This window comes from Protopterus annectens, chromosome 7.part1 (assembly GCF_019279795.1).
Source record: "Protopterus annectens isolate FY-2018-M chromosome 7.part1, PAN1.0, whole genome shotgun sequence".
NCBI classification, from domain to species: domain Eukaryota; kingdom Metazoa; phylum Chordata; order Ceratodontiformes; family Protopteridae; genus Protopterus; species Protopterus annectens.
Window position 1 is genome coordinate 258,368,889 of NC_056740.1, and position 16,493 is coordinate 258,385,381.

At 37.2% G+C, this 16,493-nt stretch overlaps 1 protein-coding gene across 1 annotated transcript in view; it reads right to left on the reverse strand.

Annotated features, from left to right (window-relative positions):
• Positions 1-16,493, reverse strand: part of TRPM1 (transient receptor potential cation channel subfamily M member 1) — an 841,064-nt gene that overhangs the window by 498,512 nt on the left and 326,059 nt on the right. Inside the window, exon 15 of the mRNA XM_044078483.1 lies at positions 8,834-9,126. Within this exon, the coding sequence (XP_043934418.1) occupies positions 8,834-9,126 (293 nt within the window). The remainder of the gene's footprint in view (positions 1-8,833; positions 9,127-16,493) is intronic.

Genomic DNA, 16,493 nt, shown 5'->3' on the forward strand with positions numbered 1-16,493 from the left:
CTAGGTGTCTCAATAAGAAACTGCACTCCCTGGAACCTCTCTTCACCCTGGAGAATGCTGATGTCTGCACAGTTTCCTAAACATGGTTCAAAGCCTTGGAAAGCACTCAGGCAGTACATGGCTATAATGCCTTTCATATACTCCACCCAGCCACTGAACATGAAAGAGCAAAATGTGGAGGTGTTTCCAATTTACATAAAGGATAAGCACACCTCAAGACTGGTCAAACAATATGACATGTGTGAGCTACTCCATGTCCAACTAACCATGGGAAAAAATCATTACTGCATTCTTGCTACTTACAGGTCCCCCAGCATGAACAAGGAAACCTATACATCATACCTGAAGTTACTAGAACCACTCACCATCTGGTCCAGTACCATATTGATGGGTGATTTTAATTACCCTTCCATTAATTGGAAGCCATGCATGACCACTAACATGCAAGCACAAAGATTTTATGACTTTGCAAGTTCAAAAACCCTGGAACAACTAGTCTGCACTTCCACAAGGGGAACAAAAATCCTACTTCTGGTACTCACAAATATAGGAGAGTGCCCCCCCCCCAGTGTGATGTACCATTGGTAAGATCAGCTCACAAAGTGGTTTCCCTTGAAATAAAGGTAAAACTAGTCCCCCTCCTAAACCCCAAAACTTTAAGAATTTCTCTAAGGTAAATTACCACCTATTAAGTGATGGCATAGCTAGTTTCAAAGATCCCCCAAATCCGGAAAACACAGAAACCTATGCAGAGGTATACACAAAAGCCCTATATGACCATATAAATAACTGCATAGAAACTGCAGCACCAGGCCAAAATAAAACCAGGTCAAACCACAAAAACAAGCTACCCTGGTGGACCCCTTGTATTAATAGGTTGTACAACAAAAGAAAGAACATTCTGTCGAGAAGTAAGAGGGAATGTGCACAACAAAGCAAAAAGTCCCTCATTTGTCTAAACAAGAGAATCATGGAACTAATCAAGTCTCTGTACGCAGACTTTGAGGTAAACAGTAGCCTCCAAAGCTAAAGATAACCATAAGGCATTTTCGGTTATGTCCACAGCCTTAAGGGCAACACCCAACAATGTGCAGAATTAGTTGTAGATGGCATCACCTATACTCAGCTGGAAGATATAGCAAATCTGCTGGCTGACAAATTCAGCTTAAAGTTCAGCTCCTCATCATCCTCAGTTCTCTCCCAAGAAATACCCTCCACCACTTCACCTCTAATTATCTCCAAAGAACAGGTTGCCACTGTGCTTTCTAAAGCTAAAAACATGGTTTCAATAGGGCCTGACGATATACCAAACATTTTAAATCAGAACTTATCATGTGCCTTAGGACCTCTGGACTGGCTTTGTCCTAATAGATTGGAGAACAGCAACGGTCATCCCTTTGTATAAAGGGGGATCATCTACTGACGCAGGAAATTACAGACCCATAAGTCTAACTAGTTTTATATGTAAGGCCATGGAAAGAATAATTATGGATCTGATAAATAATGACATAGGGGACCCACAAACACAGAACCTGACCCAATTTGGCTTTGTCAAGGGCAGGTCATGGCTACTGAATCTAGTGGATTTCTTTGAGAAAGTCACTAAGGCCATGGATGAAGGTAAAATAGTATGTACTCCCTACATCAACCTGGCCAAAACATTTGACACAATTTCCCACTCAGGTATTATAAATAAACTCACACAACTGGGCATAAATCCCTACATCACCAGATGAATAGCCAGTTGGTTCATGGGCAGGACACATGGTTAAAGTTGCTGAATCCAGATCTAGCAATAGTCCAGTTACTAATGGTGTGCCACAGCGCTTAGTGCTGGGACCACTCTTGTTCAGAATATACTTCTCTGAAGTCAAGGCTGATGTGAGTGGCCTCTAGATGACAAGGTTTGCTGACAACTTTAAGCTGGGGGGGCAATCACTGAATCCCCCAGTGATATAGATATCCTTCAGGAAGGTCTAGATCAGACAAAAGATTGGTGCTAGAACCAAAGCATTAAACTAAATGCAAAAAAATGCACTACCATACCCTTTGGGGAATCAAATACAGCAATAGATTCAGAGGAGAGAGATCTAGGTACACAGACAGATAGTAAGCTGAACATTGACTGGAATGTGTCCATGGTGGTGAGGATGTCCTTCTATGTGGCACAACTTATAAGAAAAGGTATGGCATCATGATCCAAGAAAATTATAGTCCCACTGTACTCAGCCCTCATTAAACCAATAATCGAATACAATGCACCATTTGAATGTAATTGACTAGGCACTTAGCGCTGCTGTAGTGACCTCAGAGGCCCCCCCCAAAAAAAAAAAAAAAAAAAAAAACAGGGTGTAAACTACATGTCCTATCTGGATAGACTGAAAGTCCTATCCTTTACTCTATCTCCTACCGACTATTAAGAGATAACCTATGCCTGACTTACAAGGCACTCACAAATCCAGCCCTGTTGGAGCTGCTACACATCCGCAAGTCAAATAGAACAAGGGTCACCCAATCTAGGGATCTAACCTTAGTCAGCAACTCAAACAAAACATGCTGGAAAAACAAATGTGTGTCTCAGAAATTGCCCTTTCTTTGGAACAGGCTTCCTATTCACATTAAACATTCCCATCCCTGGTCCTCTTCAAATGCAGTTTGGATCAATGGATGGGGAATCACAAATTCAAACCTAGGGTAGTACTAATGTCCCTTATGGACGGGGGCAATGTGTAGGATACTCAATGCATAGGCACAAATGCATGCCATCCTCTTGTGAGGGACAGTCCCACTTTGGGCAGTTGTGTCCTGTAAAAAAACCTACAAAATGGCAAATGTCCTGAGAGTTTAAGACAAAATATATTTCTTAAGTTTTCTGTAATAATTGCATAAAACAGTTATTTTGTATATTATATCAGATAGGATAAGCAACTCAAATGCTACAAAAATAAGCTTTTATTTTGGCAAAAAAGTGAAGTTCTGTCCTTTGCACTGGCCATGGGTATGTTTTGTCCTATGAAATCTCACATTTCTACAAAAAATGTCCCACTTTGGGCATTTGAAAAGGTGACAACCCTAGTCTAATTGTGAAAATGTAAATAAGTTTAGTTAAGTTTAATGTTGAGTATTTCCCTGTTTAAACAGAATGTTTTAAGACTCTGACAGTGTTTTGATGTATTTCTAATTGCACGTGTTTGAGAGGGAGACTGTAAAGTACTGTGAGAATCAGGTGAACAGTAGGTGATGTCATTAGAATGTTCCTGGTTGCTAGGGAATTATTTGAACAGCTGATTCACAGGAAAAAAAACTTTTTAAAACAGCTGACTGTTATTTTTTTTTTAAATAAGATAGTTGAGACTGTTAAGTTGTGCAGTTTATCAAGTGCTGAGCAGTTTGTGAAGAGTTGCATTCAGTTACAGGGCTGTGCAGTGATACCCAAAGAAAAGGTAACTCATCAAAAAACTGTAAGTCTGCATTTGCCTTGCTGTTATGTTTCATATTAGATCAGGGACAGTATTCTCTAGTTGGATTAGGTAAGTGTAATTATTCAGTTAGAGTTTTTCTAGAATGATGGACTTCTATAGTTTAATTTTATATTTCTGGTGATTGAATTCTGGTGTTTAATGAAATCTATTGATTTATATTCTTGTAATCATTTTACTTATTATTAAATGTTTTTCATTACTTTATATTATGGCTGGAAATCAGTGTGTTCTTTAGAGATCAGAGAGTGCTTATACCTGTTTGATACTCCCCAGGACACCTCAAAGGCCTGGTTGCTTCTGATCATAGGCATCATTTATTTTGATATTTAATTTTCATAACTGGACACCCCTTTAGAAGGCCATGAAAACACTCTGATTGGTGGCAGCATCACCATATTATTTTGGGGAAGGGACACAGCTGGAAATCTGTGTCAGGCTTTCCCAGAAGTGTTCTGATGAGATTCGGGTGAGATTTAAATTTACTTTGAGTGTGAGTGTATTAGAGGTCTTAAACTGTGACACATTGCTCTGAAGTGTGTAATAAAGAGTTATATTAGGGGTGGACAGAAGTATACAGTCCAGTCCCAGATTATAGAGCATGTTCCTGTTGTGATCATAGGGGAAAATTGTGAAATATTACTCCTGTTTAAGTGACAGTCTCACATTGGAGTCAGTAGTGAGGATTGAAGTTCCTTAGTTACTGACCCAGGATAGTAAGGGACGTCACATTTTATTGTTGGCATTCTGGTGGGATATAGCTGGACATCACATTAATTGGTGGCAGCGGTGTGGGATTTTTAATTGGATTCCAGTAGCCTGTGGGTAGTTGTCATTAACGTGTGCACTCTTGACAGCCATTAGGTAAACATTCAGAATTTCAATCCACCACAGTTTTATTTATTTTTTTAGGTAGAGACTCAGGGATAGCAGGCAAGGATGTTAGCAGAAGATTTTAGGAAGCTGACAAAGATCAAGTTGGCTAAGGAGTGTGAAGACAGAGGAGTGGTGCATGCCAACCTGACCAAGGAAGTAATGATTTCAGCCATTTGTTGCAGTCACAACTCAGACTAACCATTCAGAGGATATCTAGTTTTGTGTTGGTGATGTGCAGCCTGCTGAGTTGACAGTCTGGTGGGATATAGCCAGACATCCCACAGGGAAAGATAAAACCTCTACATCTACAGGAAATGTAGGTGGAGGTTAGGAATGCCATAACCAAACTAGTACACTAACATTAGTAACACTAGTGAGGAAGGATGTGTGCAAAAAGCTCCAAGCTTAAGTGCAGAATTACCCAGTTGACTGTTCACTTTATGACCTTGGCAGTGTTGAGGTTGTTATAGAATGGGCTAAATCCATAATATCTGAGAGATAGAGAAGGATATAAATATATTGTCTCTAAGAGTATACAGAAATCAATATTCATGCAACTCACTCTAAGTATCTTTGATGCAGGATAAGAAACAACCCTGCTGCTTATCAGACTATACACAAATTCATGCCCATAGGATAATTATCCTATAATATCTGAGATAAATGGCAAGAAATGAGCTTACTGCTTTTGACATTGTATACATTTTAACATTCCTAATTCAATTATTCCATGATATCATAAATGTATGTGCAAGACATGAACTGCTGACTCTAAGACCACCCAAAACTTAGGATTCATAATTAAAATATCCATTAAACTATTACACATAGGGCAGGGAAAAAAACGTACTGATACTAGGGGGTAGGGATATGGGTATATATGCTGCTCATGAGGATATGAAAGGGACAAGGGCAGTGTTTGGACTGAAGAGGTCAACCCATACTTGTTCTGAGGATCTTCACTCTGAAGGAAGCTCCTTAGATGCTAAAGATGTTCACCATCAATGAGTATATGGTGCCTAAGCAGGGCCAACCATGAAGGAGGATTGGGCCTGTACATCTGAACTACCAGCGACAAAGGGTTCAACTTTGAAGACAAGGTTACCATTAAAAAGCTTCACTGTTGAAGGGTCAGCCCTGATAAAGGATTCACAAGGCTGGCCTTCCACTGAAGATATGGTCGATATGGTCATTGCCTAATCAACCCAGAAAAAATGTCAGGGCACATAAAACAGGACAATCTTGGCCCATGATAAGGTCTGAAAATATATCTAAACCCAAAAGAAGGTCAAAGCCTTAAGATTGATACCAAATCTGTCAATAACAGCAACAAGCAATAAGGCAGGCACCAAGACCCCACATAAGATCCCTAAACAAAGGGAATAAATTATGGTTCCAAAGACCCTGTATCATACCCCTAAAAAGAACCCAGCCACCACTGTACTAAACTGTCCTGCTTCAAATCCTTAAAAAAGGTCCTAGCAGGAATTACCACCACTCACCGTGATGACCCCAAGGGGAACAAGATTGCAACTAACACTGAGCCAATCACAAGACTTTGGGAAGTCATCTACACCACAATTCTAAGAGCTGACTCAGTTGTCCAGGATTTGGGCATATATGTTGACAGTGAACTAACTTCCAACCAACATTTGTTCACTGTTGTAATAAAGCCCTTCTATATTGGGCAACTTATAAACAAATGGATTCATTGTCTCCATTTACTTAGCCCTCATTAGACCAGTCATTGAGTATAATTCCCCCTTTGGTATGTACCTGTCCAGATGGGTCTACTTTGTTTCATTGAATGTCACCCGACCACATCGCTGAAAGCACAAATTACTGAAAACTAATTTCACTGAACTAAACTTAGTATATATGGCACTGTGCAGAGTACTGTAAGATAAGTAAAAGTTATATGCCCTTTCCCCCACTGTAGTGCGATCCTGGAGTTAGTATATATAGTTAGGGGGTGTGGGGGGCACAGCCCCCCCACATTGGGATTGTGGGAAGCATAGGCCCCCACCTTGTTTGTTTTATATTGTATTTTACCAAAAACTTCAAAACAGTAAATTTTAAATAATAGACATGCATAGTTGCAACACCAATGTCTAACTCTCTCCAGAAGACAATATATACTCAAACTAAGTAGGAGGATATGACCCGCGCACCACCCAATATGGGGGCATGTGCCTCCCTAACTATATATACTACCTCCAGGATCACACTACAGTGGGGAAAAGGGCATATACCTTTTACTTGACTTACAGTACTCTATACAGTGCGATATATACAAATTGCAGTTCAGTGAAATGAGATTCAGTGAATTGAATTTTCAGTAATTTGAGTTTTAAACAAAGTGGTTGGGGTGAAATGAAGTTCAGTGAAATGAGATTCAACGAAACAAAGTAGATCTATCCAAACACATACAACAAATGGAATGCCAACAGAGATAGCATACTTAAAGGATACAAGGTCTGAATAATATGTCGTACATGGATTGACTCAAAGCTCTGTCACTATTCTCACTATCTTAAGAAGGGATCTGTGTCTGATATATAAGGCATCTTCTAACCCAGTACTGATGGACCTGCTACACATGAGCAAATCAAATAGCATTAGAAATATTCAGTCTAGTGGATGTGAACTTCTTCTAAAACATCAACAGAACAGTTTGAAGAGACAGGCATTATCTTGCAGAGGATACCACTACTCTGGAAAAGACTATGTCCATATTCAAGCACAACTTGGATCTGTGGATGGGTAATAGTAAATTTACCCCAGGATTGCCCCCTGTGCTACTAATGGATAGAGGTAGATCCTAAATGCTTTATCCCATGCATGGGTCCCCTCAAAATATCTGTGGTATGATCCCAGTTTTTATCACTAGGGTTAATATATAATTATTGACCATGAGATGGGTAATGCCAGCCTAACACCAAATAGAAGAGGGTAATTCAAGCTCATTAGTACTTACCTATGAACCTACAAGATAAAGTTAGTAAGAAAATATGTAAATTTCAAATTGCAACAGACTGAAACAAAGAAGTATAGCCTGTGAAGGAAGTTGAATGTCAGATAAGTGAAGCAAGAAAAACACCAACATCTGCCCTTAGCACAGCCAGAATATGTAAAGAAGAAAAAGAAGAACTGATTTCCCAGTACAGATAAGCATCATTATCTAGATAGGTTAAGAAGAAATACATAAAAAGCATATAAGGTTTGGTTTTATTGGAAGAGAAAACCATTTCATAAAATAAAAAATTTATTGTACAGATAGGTAATGTCAAACGAAGAAACCTTTCATACTGTATATTCCTTAACAGCACCATATTAAGGGAAGATTCTATAAAAATGTAAGTAAGGAGTTTCCCAACTAAACAAAGCTCATTCAGAAGAGACTAGCGAGTGATTCTACATAATCCTACACCCAAAACTAAATTGTTATAGTGTGGGGAAAGCAGAAAGGGAGCAATTTCGAAGAACCAAAATGGCAGGAGTTAGTTAAAAATTGTATGTAAGAAAACACTGACCTGAAACATGAAGAAAAGGTGGTTTGAAAAGCACTTACAAATCCATAAGTATGCATAGTAAAATAACCACAATATAATGAAAAAAGAAACAATAATCTGGGAGATATGCTATGTGAAACTGCACTGAAACATGGCAAAAGAGACCTTGTGAGAGGTCCTTCAGTGCAAAAGATTGTAAGTAAAGTGGAGTAGTTTATTGCCCTATGAATGTTTTGGCACTCAGGTCCCTGGGTCCTGCTGTTCTAAGTCTTATCAGTGCAGGAAGATGGGATCAAGTCCTATCTAAACAAATGCATATGTGCAACAATTCTATCTATAATGAATATTATTCAGGGGTAAGCAGTCAAACAATTCTCTCCATAATAAATATTATTCAAGGGTAAGCAGTTGAACAATTCCCTCTGTAATGAATATTATTCAGGGGTAAGCAGTCAAACAATTCTATCCATAATGAATATTATTCAGGGGTAAGCAGTCGAACAATTCCATCCATAATGAATATTATTCAGGGGTAAGCAGTCGAACAATTCTCTCCATAATAAATATTATTTAAGGGTAAGCAGTTGAACAATTCTCTCCGTAATGAATATTATTCAGGGGTAAGCAGTTGCAGAGTAAGTTTTTTTATTCATCAAGCTTGCTTATTATGGCAATGAGTCATGCAGTAAAATCTGTGATAATTACTCTTTTTTCCCCAAACATTATTTTTATCATGCTTCTTAGTGGTTACATTAATCACTGCCTCATTTCTAGAATCAAATACTGAGATATTGCTGAATGCAGATAAAGTATGATTAAAAAAAAACACATCTTTTTAAAGAGACAGATGAACTGCTCAAACTGCTGGGGAGTAGAGTTGATTGCCAGCTTAAGCCAGGAATTTAATTACAGTAGTTCTACTAACTGGGTCCTGATTTTTCCATCCATTGATAGTATTTTACTTACTTCGAGTTGTTGTCGAGATCTTGAGAGATGTCGTCCACAAGTTCACTCTCAGATGATTCATGCGCCATAGACTTATAGAGTTTACAGGCTACTAGAGCTTTGGCCATTGTCTCCTCTCCTCGCTGCCATAGAAACAGTGCCATCTTCTGTCGTTTAAGCAGTACTGCCCACACCATTAACTCATGGAATGGGTACTGGAACCGACTGACCTCTGGGTCATCTACATCAATGTCTATGTCATCTTCTTTTTTCTTTTTCTTCTTTTTCTTTCCTTTGGTGGGAGGTTCATCATCCTACAAAAAAGGCTTGCATGAAGTTGAGAAAGCATTTTTTTTTGCAAGCACTGCAACTTTAGTAAGGACTAAAGCTATATATATATATATATATATATATATATATATATATATATATATGATAAAAAGAACCCAGTAGAAGCCATAAACATAGAGGAGCAGATAGGTCAGATAATCAGTTTGGACATTCAATACTGTCTTAAAACATCAAAATTGCCATTTTCAACAAACTAATCTTCTCAGGCATAACCAAATGATATGTTTGATAATGTATTATATATTCTGTATAATGGACATGCAGTTACTTATTACACTGATATGTATAATTTGACTGAAATTAACAGAAAAATCTTAAACTCAGAATGTGAGCAGTAGTATGAGTGAATGTCTTACTCCTTTACTTAAAGATTATTTAATATTTTAAATATCCATCTACCGCTTATGGCCCATGTTTAAAGTTGTTCAACCTTGAGACTCCTCTTTTTTAAAGTATAGCTACATTTGTGGGTCTTTTTTACTTAAACTATCCAATGATCTGAAGAAGCCACCATGGTGAAAGCACTAGTTTTCCAAAAACATTTGTTTATCCTTTGTGAATGGGACTTTCATATTTAAACAATTATTAAGTTATTTTATACCCCTGATCAATTGGCATTAGCTCTCATCAAATAAGATGCTGGCCATAAATAAAGCAACTGCTTTGTATGAACCAAGTTACTCCCCTAATTTTTTCACATACTCAGTTTCTGATTAGATTAGCAGACAAATTCATTTGAAGAATTACAGGGCGCCTTTGATCTTGTTTTAATTATGTGTTAAATGTTTTGTTCTCTTTAGGTATGACTTAAAACATGCAGATTTGCTTAGTGTTGTAAGTCGCTGTTTAATTTAATATTTTGCTTCTTATGAGGACTGCTGAAATATGAATATTCTTTAGAACCCTTCATGTTTCTGAAACTGTTATGAAGTTGCAATTGTAATGAATGGCTGTTTAGAGAGTGACACACGTATGGCGGGGCTTAGCTCTATGATATTCCCACACTACTTCCATGCCAACACACACTTCTTTCAAAGTCTAACACAGTTGTTCCTCTTATTTGCCAATCACTATTTATTTATTTATTTATTTTATTTTACATTTGTTGACCGGGCTGGTCTAGCTGGATACATATCCATTTTCAGTAGAGGCCCGGGGAGAAAAGCTCCACTACAATATGCTAAGAAAGTAAAAAACATACATAATATTCTAAGGAGATAAAAACAGGTAGAGAAAAAACATTTTTTAACATAGATATAAATGAGTACATCAAACACCACTTGTGAGTAAGTCACGATTCCTTCACGGAGGAGGTAGGGTGGGGAGGAGATACTAGAGGAGGGGATGATAGTCGACTAGTCTACCAGGGAGTAAAGAGTCTAGTGAAGTGGTTGTTGGCTAGGCTTAGTCTGGTTTAGGGCAAGGGCATAACCAGTGTGATTTCAGGAATTGGCTGAGGTTAATTTTGAATATGTTAAGCGAGGTTTCAGGGAAATGAAGGATTAGTGCACTAACCAATCAACAAGCCCAGTCTGGCTACATGGCAATTGGTTGTATTGCCCCTCAGAAGAAAAGAAATGATGCGACCTCCAATTAGGTTAGCTGAATACTCACACTATAGCCATTCACACATCCTCAGTGTGTCCATAGTCATGCTCTCAATTATTTGGAAAAAGAGTATAAAGAAAGAAATATGCCTACCTAATCAGTAGATCTGATAAAAGCCAATGAAAGGAGAAAACACTTATATGTCTCAATTAAAATGTAATAAATGTGTTTTGCTGGTTGGCATTATTTTGCCTACTAGTATTATTCAAACAGTCTTAAGCTCATCTGGAGTATAACCACCAATGTTGGAACAGTGCATGGTTTTTCAAGCTATCACCCATCCTTGGTAGATATTTTCCTATATCCAAGGTATTGTTTCTATTTAAAAGGTTCTCCTTTCTTTTGCAGACTTAGAGTTGGAAACCTGGCAACTACACCTTGGTGGATTGTTATGAATATCTAGAACTTGGAGAAGAGAGGGAAGGTCAGGGATGGTAGAACATAAAATTATGGGTTAAGATAGGAAAACGGAATGAGTTAGGCAGGAAAGAAATGACAGCCATTAACTGGAGACAGATGTGTTGTTTGGTAAAAATAACCAGAAGCATATTCGACTCTCTTTTCATGAGTCAAAGCCTATTTTGTGGAGTCCTGAGGTTTTCCTCACTACACACACACACACACACATACACACACACACACACACACACACACACACACACACACACACACACACACACACACACACACATACATACACATTACTTATTAGGTCTCATGTGTACCTTATTTTGCATATTTCTAGATCTGTCACTGATGACGGCAGAGCAACATAAAGTGTGGTAACACTAGGACAAAGACTTTGTGAGAGTGACAGCTATATGATGTGTTTAAGGCTCTGTCATCAAATGACATTATGGACTTGAACAGTATTGTAGAATAAGAGAGTAATAGGAACTTTATGGAAAAATTGTGGATTTTTGGCATGGACAGATAGGTTGGAAATGAAAAAATACTTCACAAACTGAATAAACATAAAAAAGCAACCAATGTAAGAACACCACAAACTTTATTTATTAAGCGCTTTTCGTCCAGCATAGTGACTAGACTTCTTCAGATAAAAGAATCAACTTCATAAACACTTTTAAATGTTTCAGCAATCCAGTCATGTGACCAATGTCTCAATTAAACTTCTTAAAAATGTTCAATTAACACATCACTTGATAAAAGTTCTACCATAGTTAAAAATACAGAGTTAAAAGCCCTGACTAAAGAACAATATAATACATTCTCCCCTAAGTAAAAAACCTTCATCCTTCACTGCTCAATCAACAGTAAATTTATTTATACCTGGTGTATTAAAAATAAAAAATATAAAGCATGTTAAAATAAAACCATGGTTAATATATAACCATTGTAAATAAATAAATGCTTTAGGTGTGGGACTAACCCTTAAACTCATCACTTGATTTAGGGAAATTATCTCCACATACTTTTTAATTTTAAGTATGGGAGAATAGTGCATGTTTCATTTATTCCTGGGAACTGATTAGCATTTAATCGAAGTTGCCATAACAACTCAAGTTGTTCTAAAATTAGTGACGTTGGTCCTTCATGTACATTTTCACTAATCTGGTCTATAACCTTAAACTTGAATTTATGATCAGGTGAATTTTCTATGTGCCTAGCTAGAGCATTCTCTGTTTTCCCCCTCCTAATAGCGTACAGGTGTTCGTAGATTCTTTCTTTTAACTTTCTATCTGTTTTCCCTATATAGAGAAGAGGAAAGAGAACGCACTGAGCTATATATACCACCATTTTAGTGTTACAGTTGTACCTACCTGTGATGGAATATTTGTGGTTACCAATAGAAAAATGTTGTCCAGTTGCAATGGATCCACAGTAGTTACAGCTTTCACATTTGAACATCCCAGAGGTCCTTGCAACCTTCACTATAAGGGTTTCTATTAAGTTTTTCAAGTTTTTACCCTTCCTGTAAGTGACAATAGGTCTGTGGCCTATCTTGTTAACTAATTCAATCTAATTTTTTAACAGGTTCCAATTTTTGTTGATAATTTTCTTGATTTCAACCGTGTCAGTACTAAAAGTTACAGGGAAACTACTATTGTATTGACCACCTTCCCTTGAAAATATGTTTGTATGGGTGATAGATGTTACTACCCTCTCCTCCATAATTACATCCTTTTCTGTATTTGTGGTGCTAGTTCCACATAGACAAAGTACTGGTTTATAAAAACCTGTCTGACGTTTATGTGACACTTCTATTACCACTTCATTAACAAAACCTGTGGGGTAACATCTTTGCAAGAACATTTCAGTTAAGTTCTGGCATTCAGTGCAAAAATCTTCATTTGTTGCCACCATTCTGGCTGCTCTTACGAGCTGCCCTTTTACAACTGATTTTTTTGTACTGAATGGGTGTGCACTTTTGTAATGCAAAAATGCATTACAGTAATTTGATTTTTGATATATAGATGCTGTATACGCGTTTAGTGCAACATCTTTTTTCAGCAGTATGTCTAAGTATACTATAGTTTCCTTACTGAAATTTGATGTAAATTTTAAGAAATTGGTACAGTTGTTCATTGCTTGTAAGATTATAGTAGCTGAAGCTTCATCAGCTCTTAGCACTATAAAAATATCATCCAAGAAGCGTGTATAATGTTCTATCAAGTTCATTATACTCGGGTTGTTGAATAAATATGTGTGTTCCCAATGGGCCAGCACCACGTTGGCAAAACTCGCACCACATGGTGAACCCATTGCTACCACTACTAGTTGTAAATAAATCGTGTCATTAAACACGATGTAGTTGTTGGATAAAATAATACCCAACAGTTCTTCAACTATTCTAAGTTCATTATCTGGTGCTGCAAATCTACGCATCCTAGCCAGAACAAATTCTATCCCCTCCTCATGTGGGATTGAACTGTAAAGATCACAAACATCTACTGTTAGGAAGTTGTTCTCTTGAGTTAACTTGATTTTATTAATCTTTTCTAGAAAGGACCAAGAATCACGGCTAATTTGTGGCTCTTGTTTCACATATTTTTTAAGGATGGAGTCAACAAGTTTTGCACTAGCATAAGTTATAGACTGACATGCATCTTCCAAAGCCCACATGGGGGGTCTTGTATGTCCTTATGTATTTTTGGCACACCAAACATTTTAGGTATCTTAGGGTATGCCATTGTTAAATAGTTTAAAGTACTCATATCTATGTGTGCTTCCAAAAACAAGTCATTTAAGTAAGTGTTTATCCTGTGGTAGGCAGTGTATAATTCATTCTTACTAACTTGTTTATATGTGCTAGCATTTAACACTTTGTTCATCCTAGCCTCGTAGTCTTCACTATTCATAAGGACCAGCCCTCTCCCCTTGTCTGGCTTCATCATTCTAATGGGTTCCCTCCTCAAGTCATTCAGCAAGCCCCATTCTGTTTTACTAAAGTTGCTTTGTGTTTTTATTCTAATACGTAATAATGCTCTAATGTCAAGTTTGCATACTTGGTCAAATACACGTAAGGTTGGGTGCATAGGTGGATTGTACGTACTTGAAACATGTAGTTCCCTGTAGTTACAGTTATCACTGATAAATAAAATTTCCAAATTAAGTTTCCTTATATAAACTTTAAAATCAAGTAGTGTTTTGGCTAAGTCAGACCGACAAGAAGGCACATAAGTAAGACCTTTAGAAAAAAGTTCAACTGTCCTGTTGTCAATGTTGACATTGGAGAAATTATAGATTTTAAAGTCTCCACTTGTATTTACTACAATGTCACATTTGTTAGTAAAAGTAGGCTTGTCTACCATTTTATCTTTCCTTTCCCCCTCGTATTGTAAGGATTCTGTCGGTTCACTAATGTTTTTTTCTGTGGTCTGTTCTTGGCCTGATGAAAATTTTGCCGGTTTGTTTGAATCACTTCTGAATATGAGAGATTCCCTTGGGTAAAGTTAATGTCATTATGTGTTTGTTTTGTTTCTATTTGGAGCATTTCTCTCATTAATGACTTCCCTTACTTCTGGCTGAACTGTTGAGTTAGATAACACTGTTTCCTGGTTCCACCCATCACTTAAACTGTTGTTGTTAGTGCACGCCTGATTGTGTTGGCCAGGTGCATTCCACAGCTGTGATGGGGGGGGGGGGGCAAGGGTAGGCTGTAGCATTGCTATAATCTACATGATCCCTTTCCAGTTTTTTAATTTTGTTTGATTTATGTTTTTCAATCTGTTGATTGATACTGTTGAAAATACATTGGTAATCATAGTTATAGCGTGCAAAATCATGATGGCTTAGTACATCCCTGCTTAGCTGATCCACTTCCTTAGATAATTCGTCTACTTGAACTTGATAATGTTTACAAATAAGCTCCATTAGTTCTCTCCCTTGCTTGTCAAACAAGTGCAGTAGGTCTTTATGAAATTGCTATCCTGACACCAGTCCTGTCGGATACTGCCAGGACCTCAGACCTTTTGGAACTATATTCATCTTTACATTTTCTGTGAAATACGCTATTTCTAGCAGGAGCTTTTTGTGCTTCAATAGTTTGTAGTCTAAAGTTTTCAAGTTAGTAACTAAACTTTGATCACCTCTCCCAGCCAGTTGCACCAAATTAACTTAACATAGAAAATTCACCTGATCATAAATTCAAGTTTAAGGTTATAGACCAGATTAGTGAAAATGTACATGAAGGACCAGCGTCACTACTTTTAGAACAACTTGAGTTGTTATGGCAACTTCGATTAAATGCTAATCAGTTCCCAGGAATAAATGAAACATGCACTATTCTCCCATACTTAAAATTAAAAAGTATGTGGAGATAATTTACTTAAATCAAGTGATGAGTTTAAGGGTTAGTCCCACACCTAAAGCATTTCTTTATTTACAATGGTGATATATTAACCATGGTTTTATTTTAACATGCTTTATATTTTTTTATTTTTAATACACCAGGTATACATACATTTACTGTTGATTGAGCAGTGAAGGAGGAATTTTTTTTATTTAGGGGGAGAATGTATTATATTGTTCTTTAGTCAGGGCTTTTAACTCTGTATTTTTAACTATGGTAGAACTTTTATCAAGTGATGTGTTAATTGAACATTGTTAAGAGGTTTAATTGAGACATTGCTCAGATGACTGGATTGTTGAAACATTTAAGAGTGTCTATGAAGCTGATTCTTTTATCTGAAGAAGTCTAGCCACTGTGCTGGACGAAAAACACAATAAATAGAGTTTGTGGTGTTCTTACATCGGTTGCTTTTTTATGGACAGATAGGTGTTAAATGCTTTTTTAAAATAGAAGTGTGAGGATGAGAATGATTTATTTGTTTGTCTTGTAGTTTTATGAGCTTGATTTTTTTTTGTCTGACAGGGTTGCAGAAGTTATATGGTGGGTGTTTGTGTGTGCACGCATGCGTGTTCTAGTCTATCTGTCTGTTTGTGTCTGTGTGTATCTGGAATAACCCTTTAAAAGCCAAGGTCATAATTAAACAATGAAGTGAAACCCTTTCAGCTGAAGGGTGATGTAAGAAAATAAGATAGTAGCTAAGATGACTAAAAACTTCCTGCTCAGGTCCTCAGTTAAATGGTTCACATGAACAATCATGTTGGATTACTAATCAGTGTTGCATGGTTGGAACAGTTTAAGGATTTGGAGATGTGGTGTGACTATGCAGGTAATAAGGGAACCATGTTTGGGAATTTCCCCATTTTTAATTTTAGCAATGAATAACAAGGTCACACAGTAAAAACTAAAAGA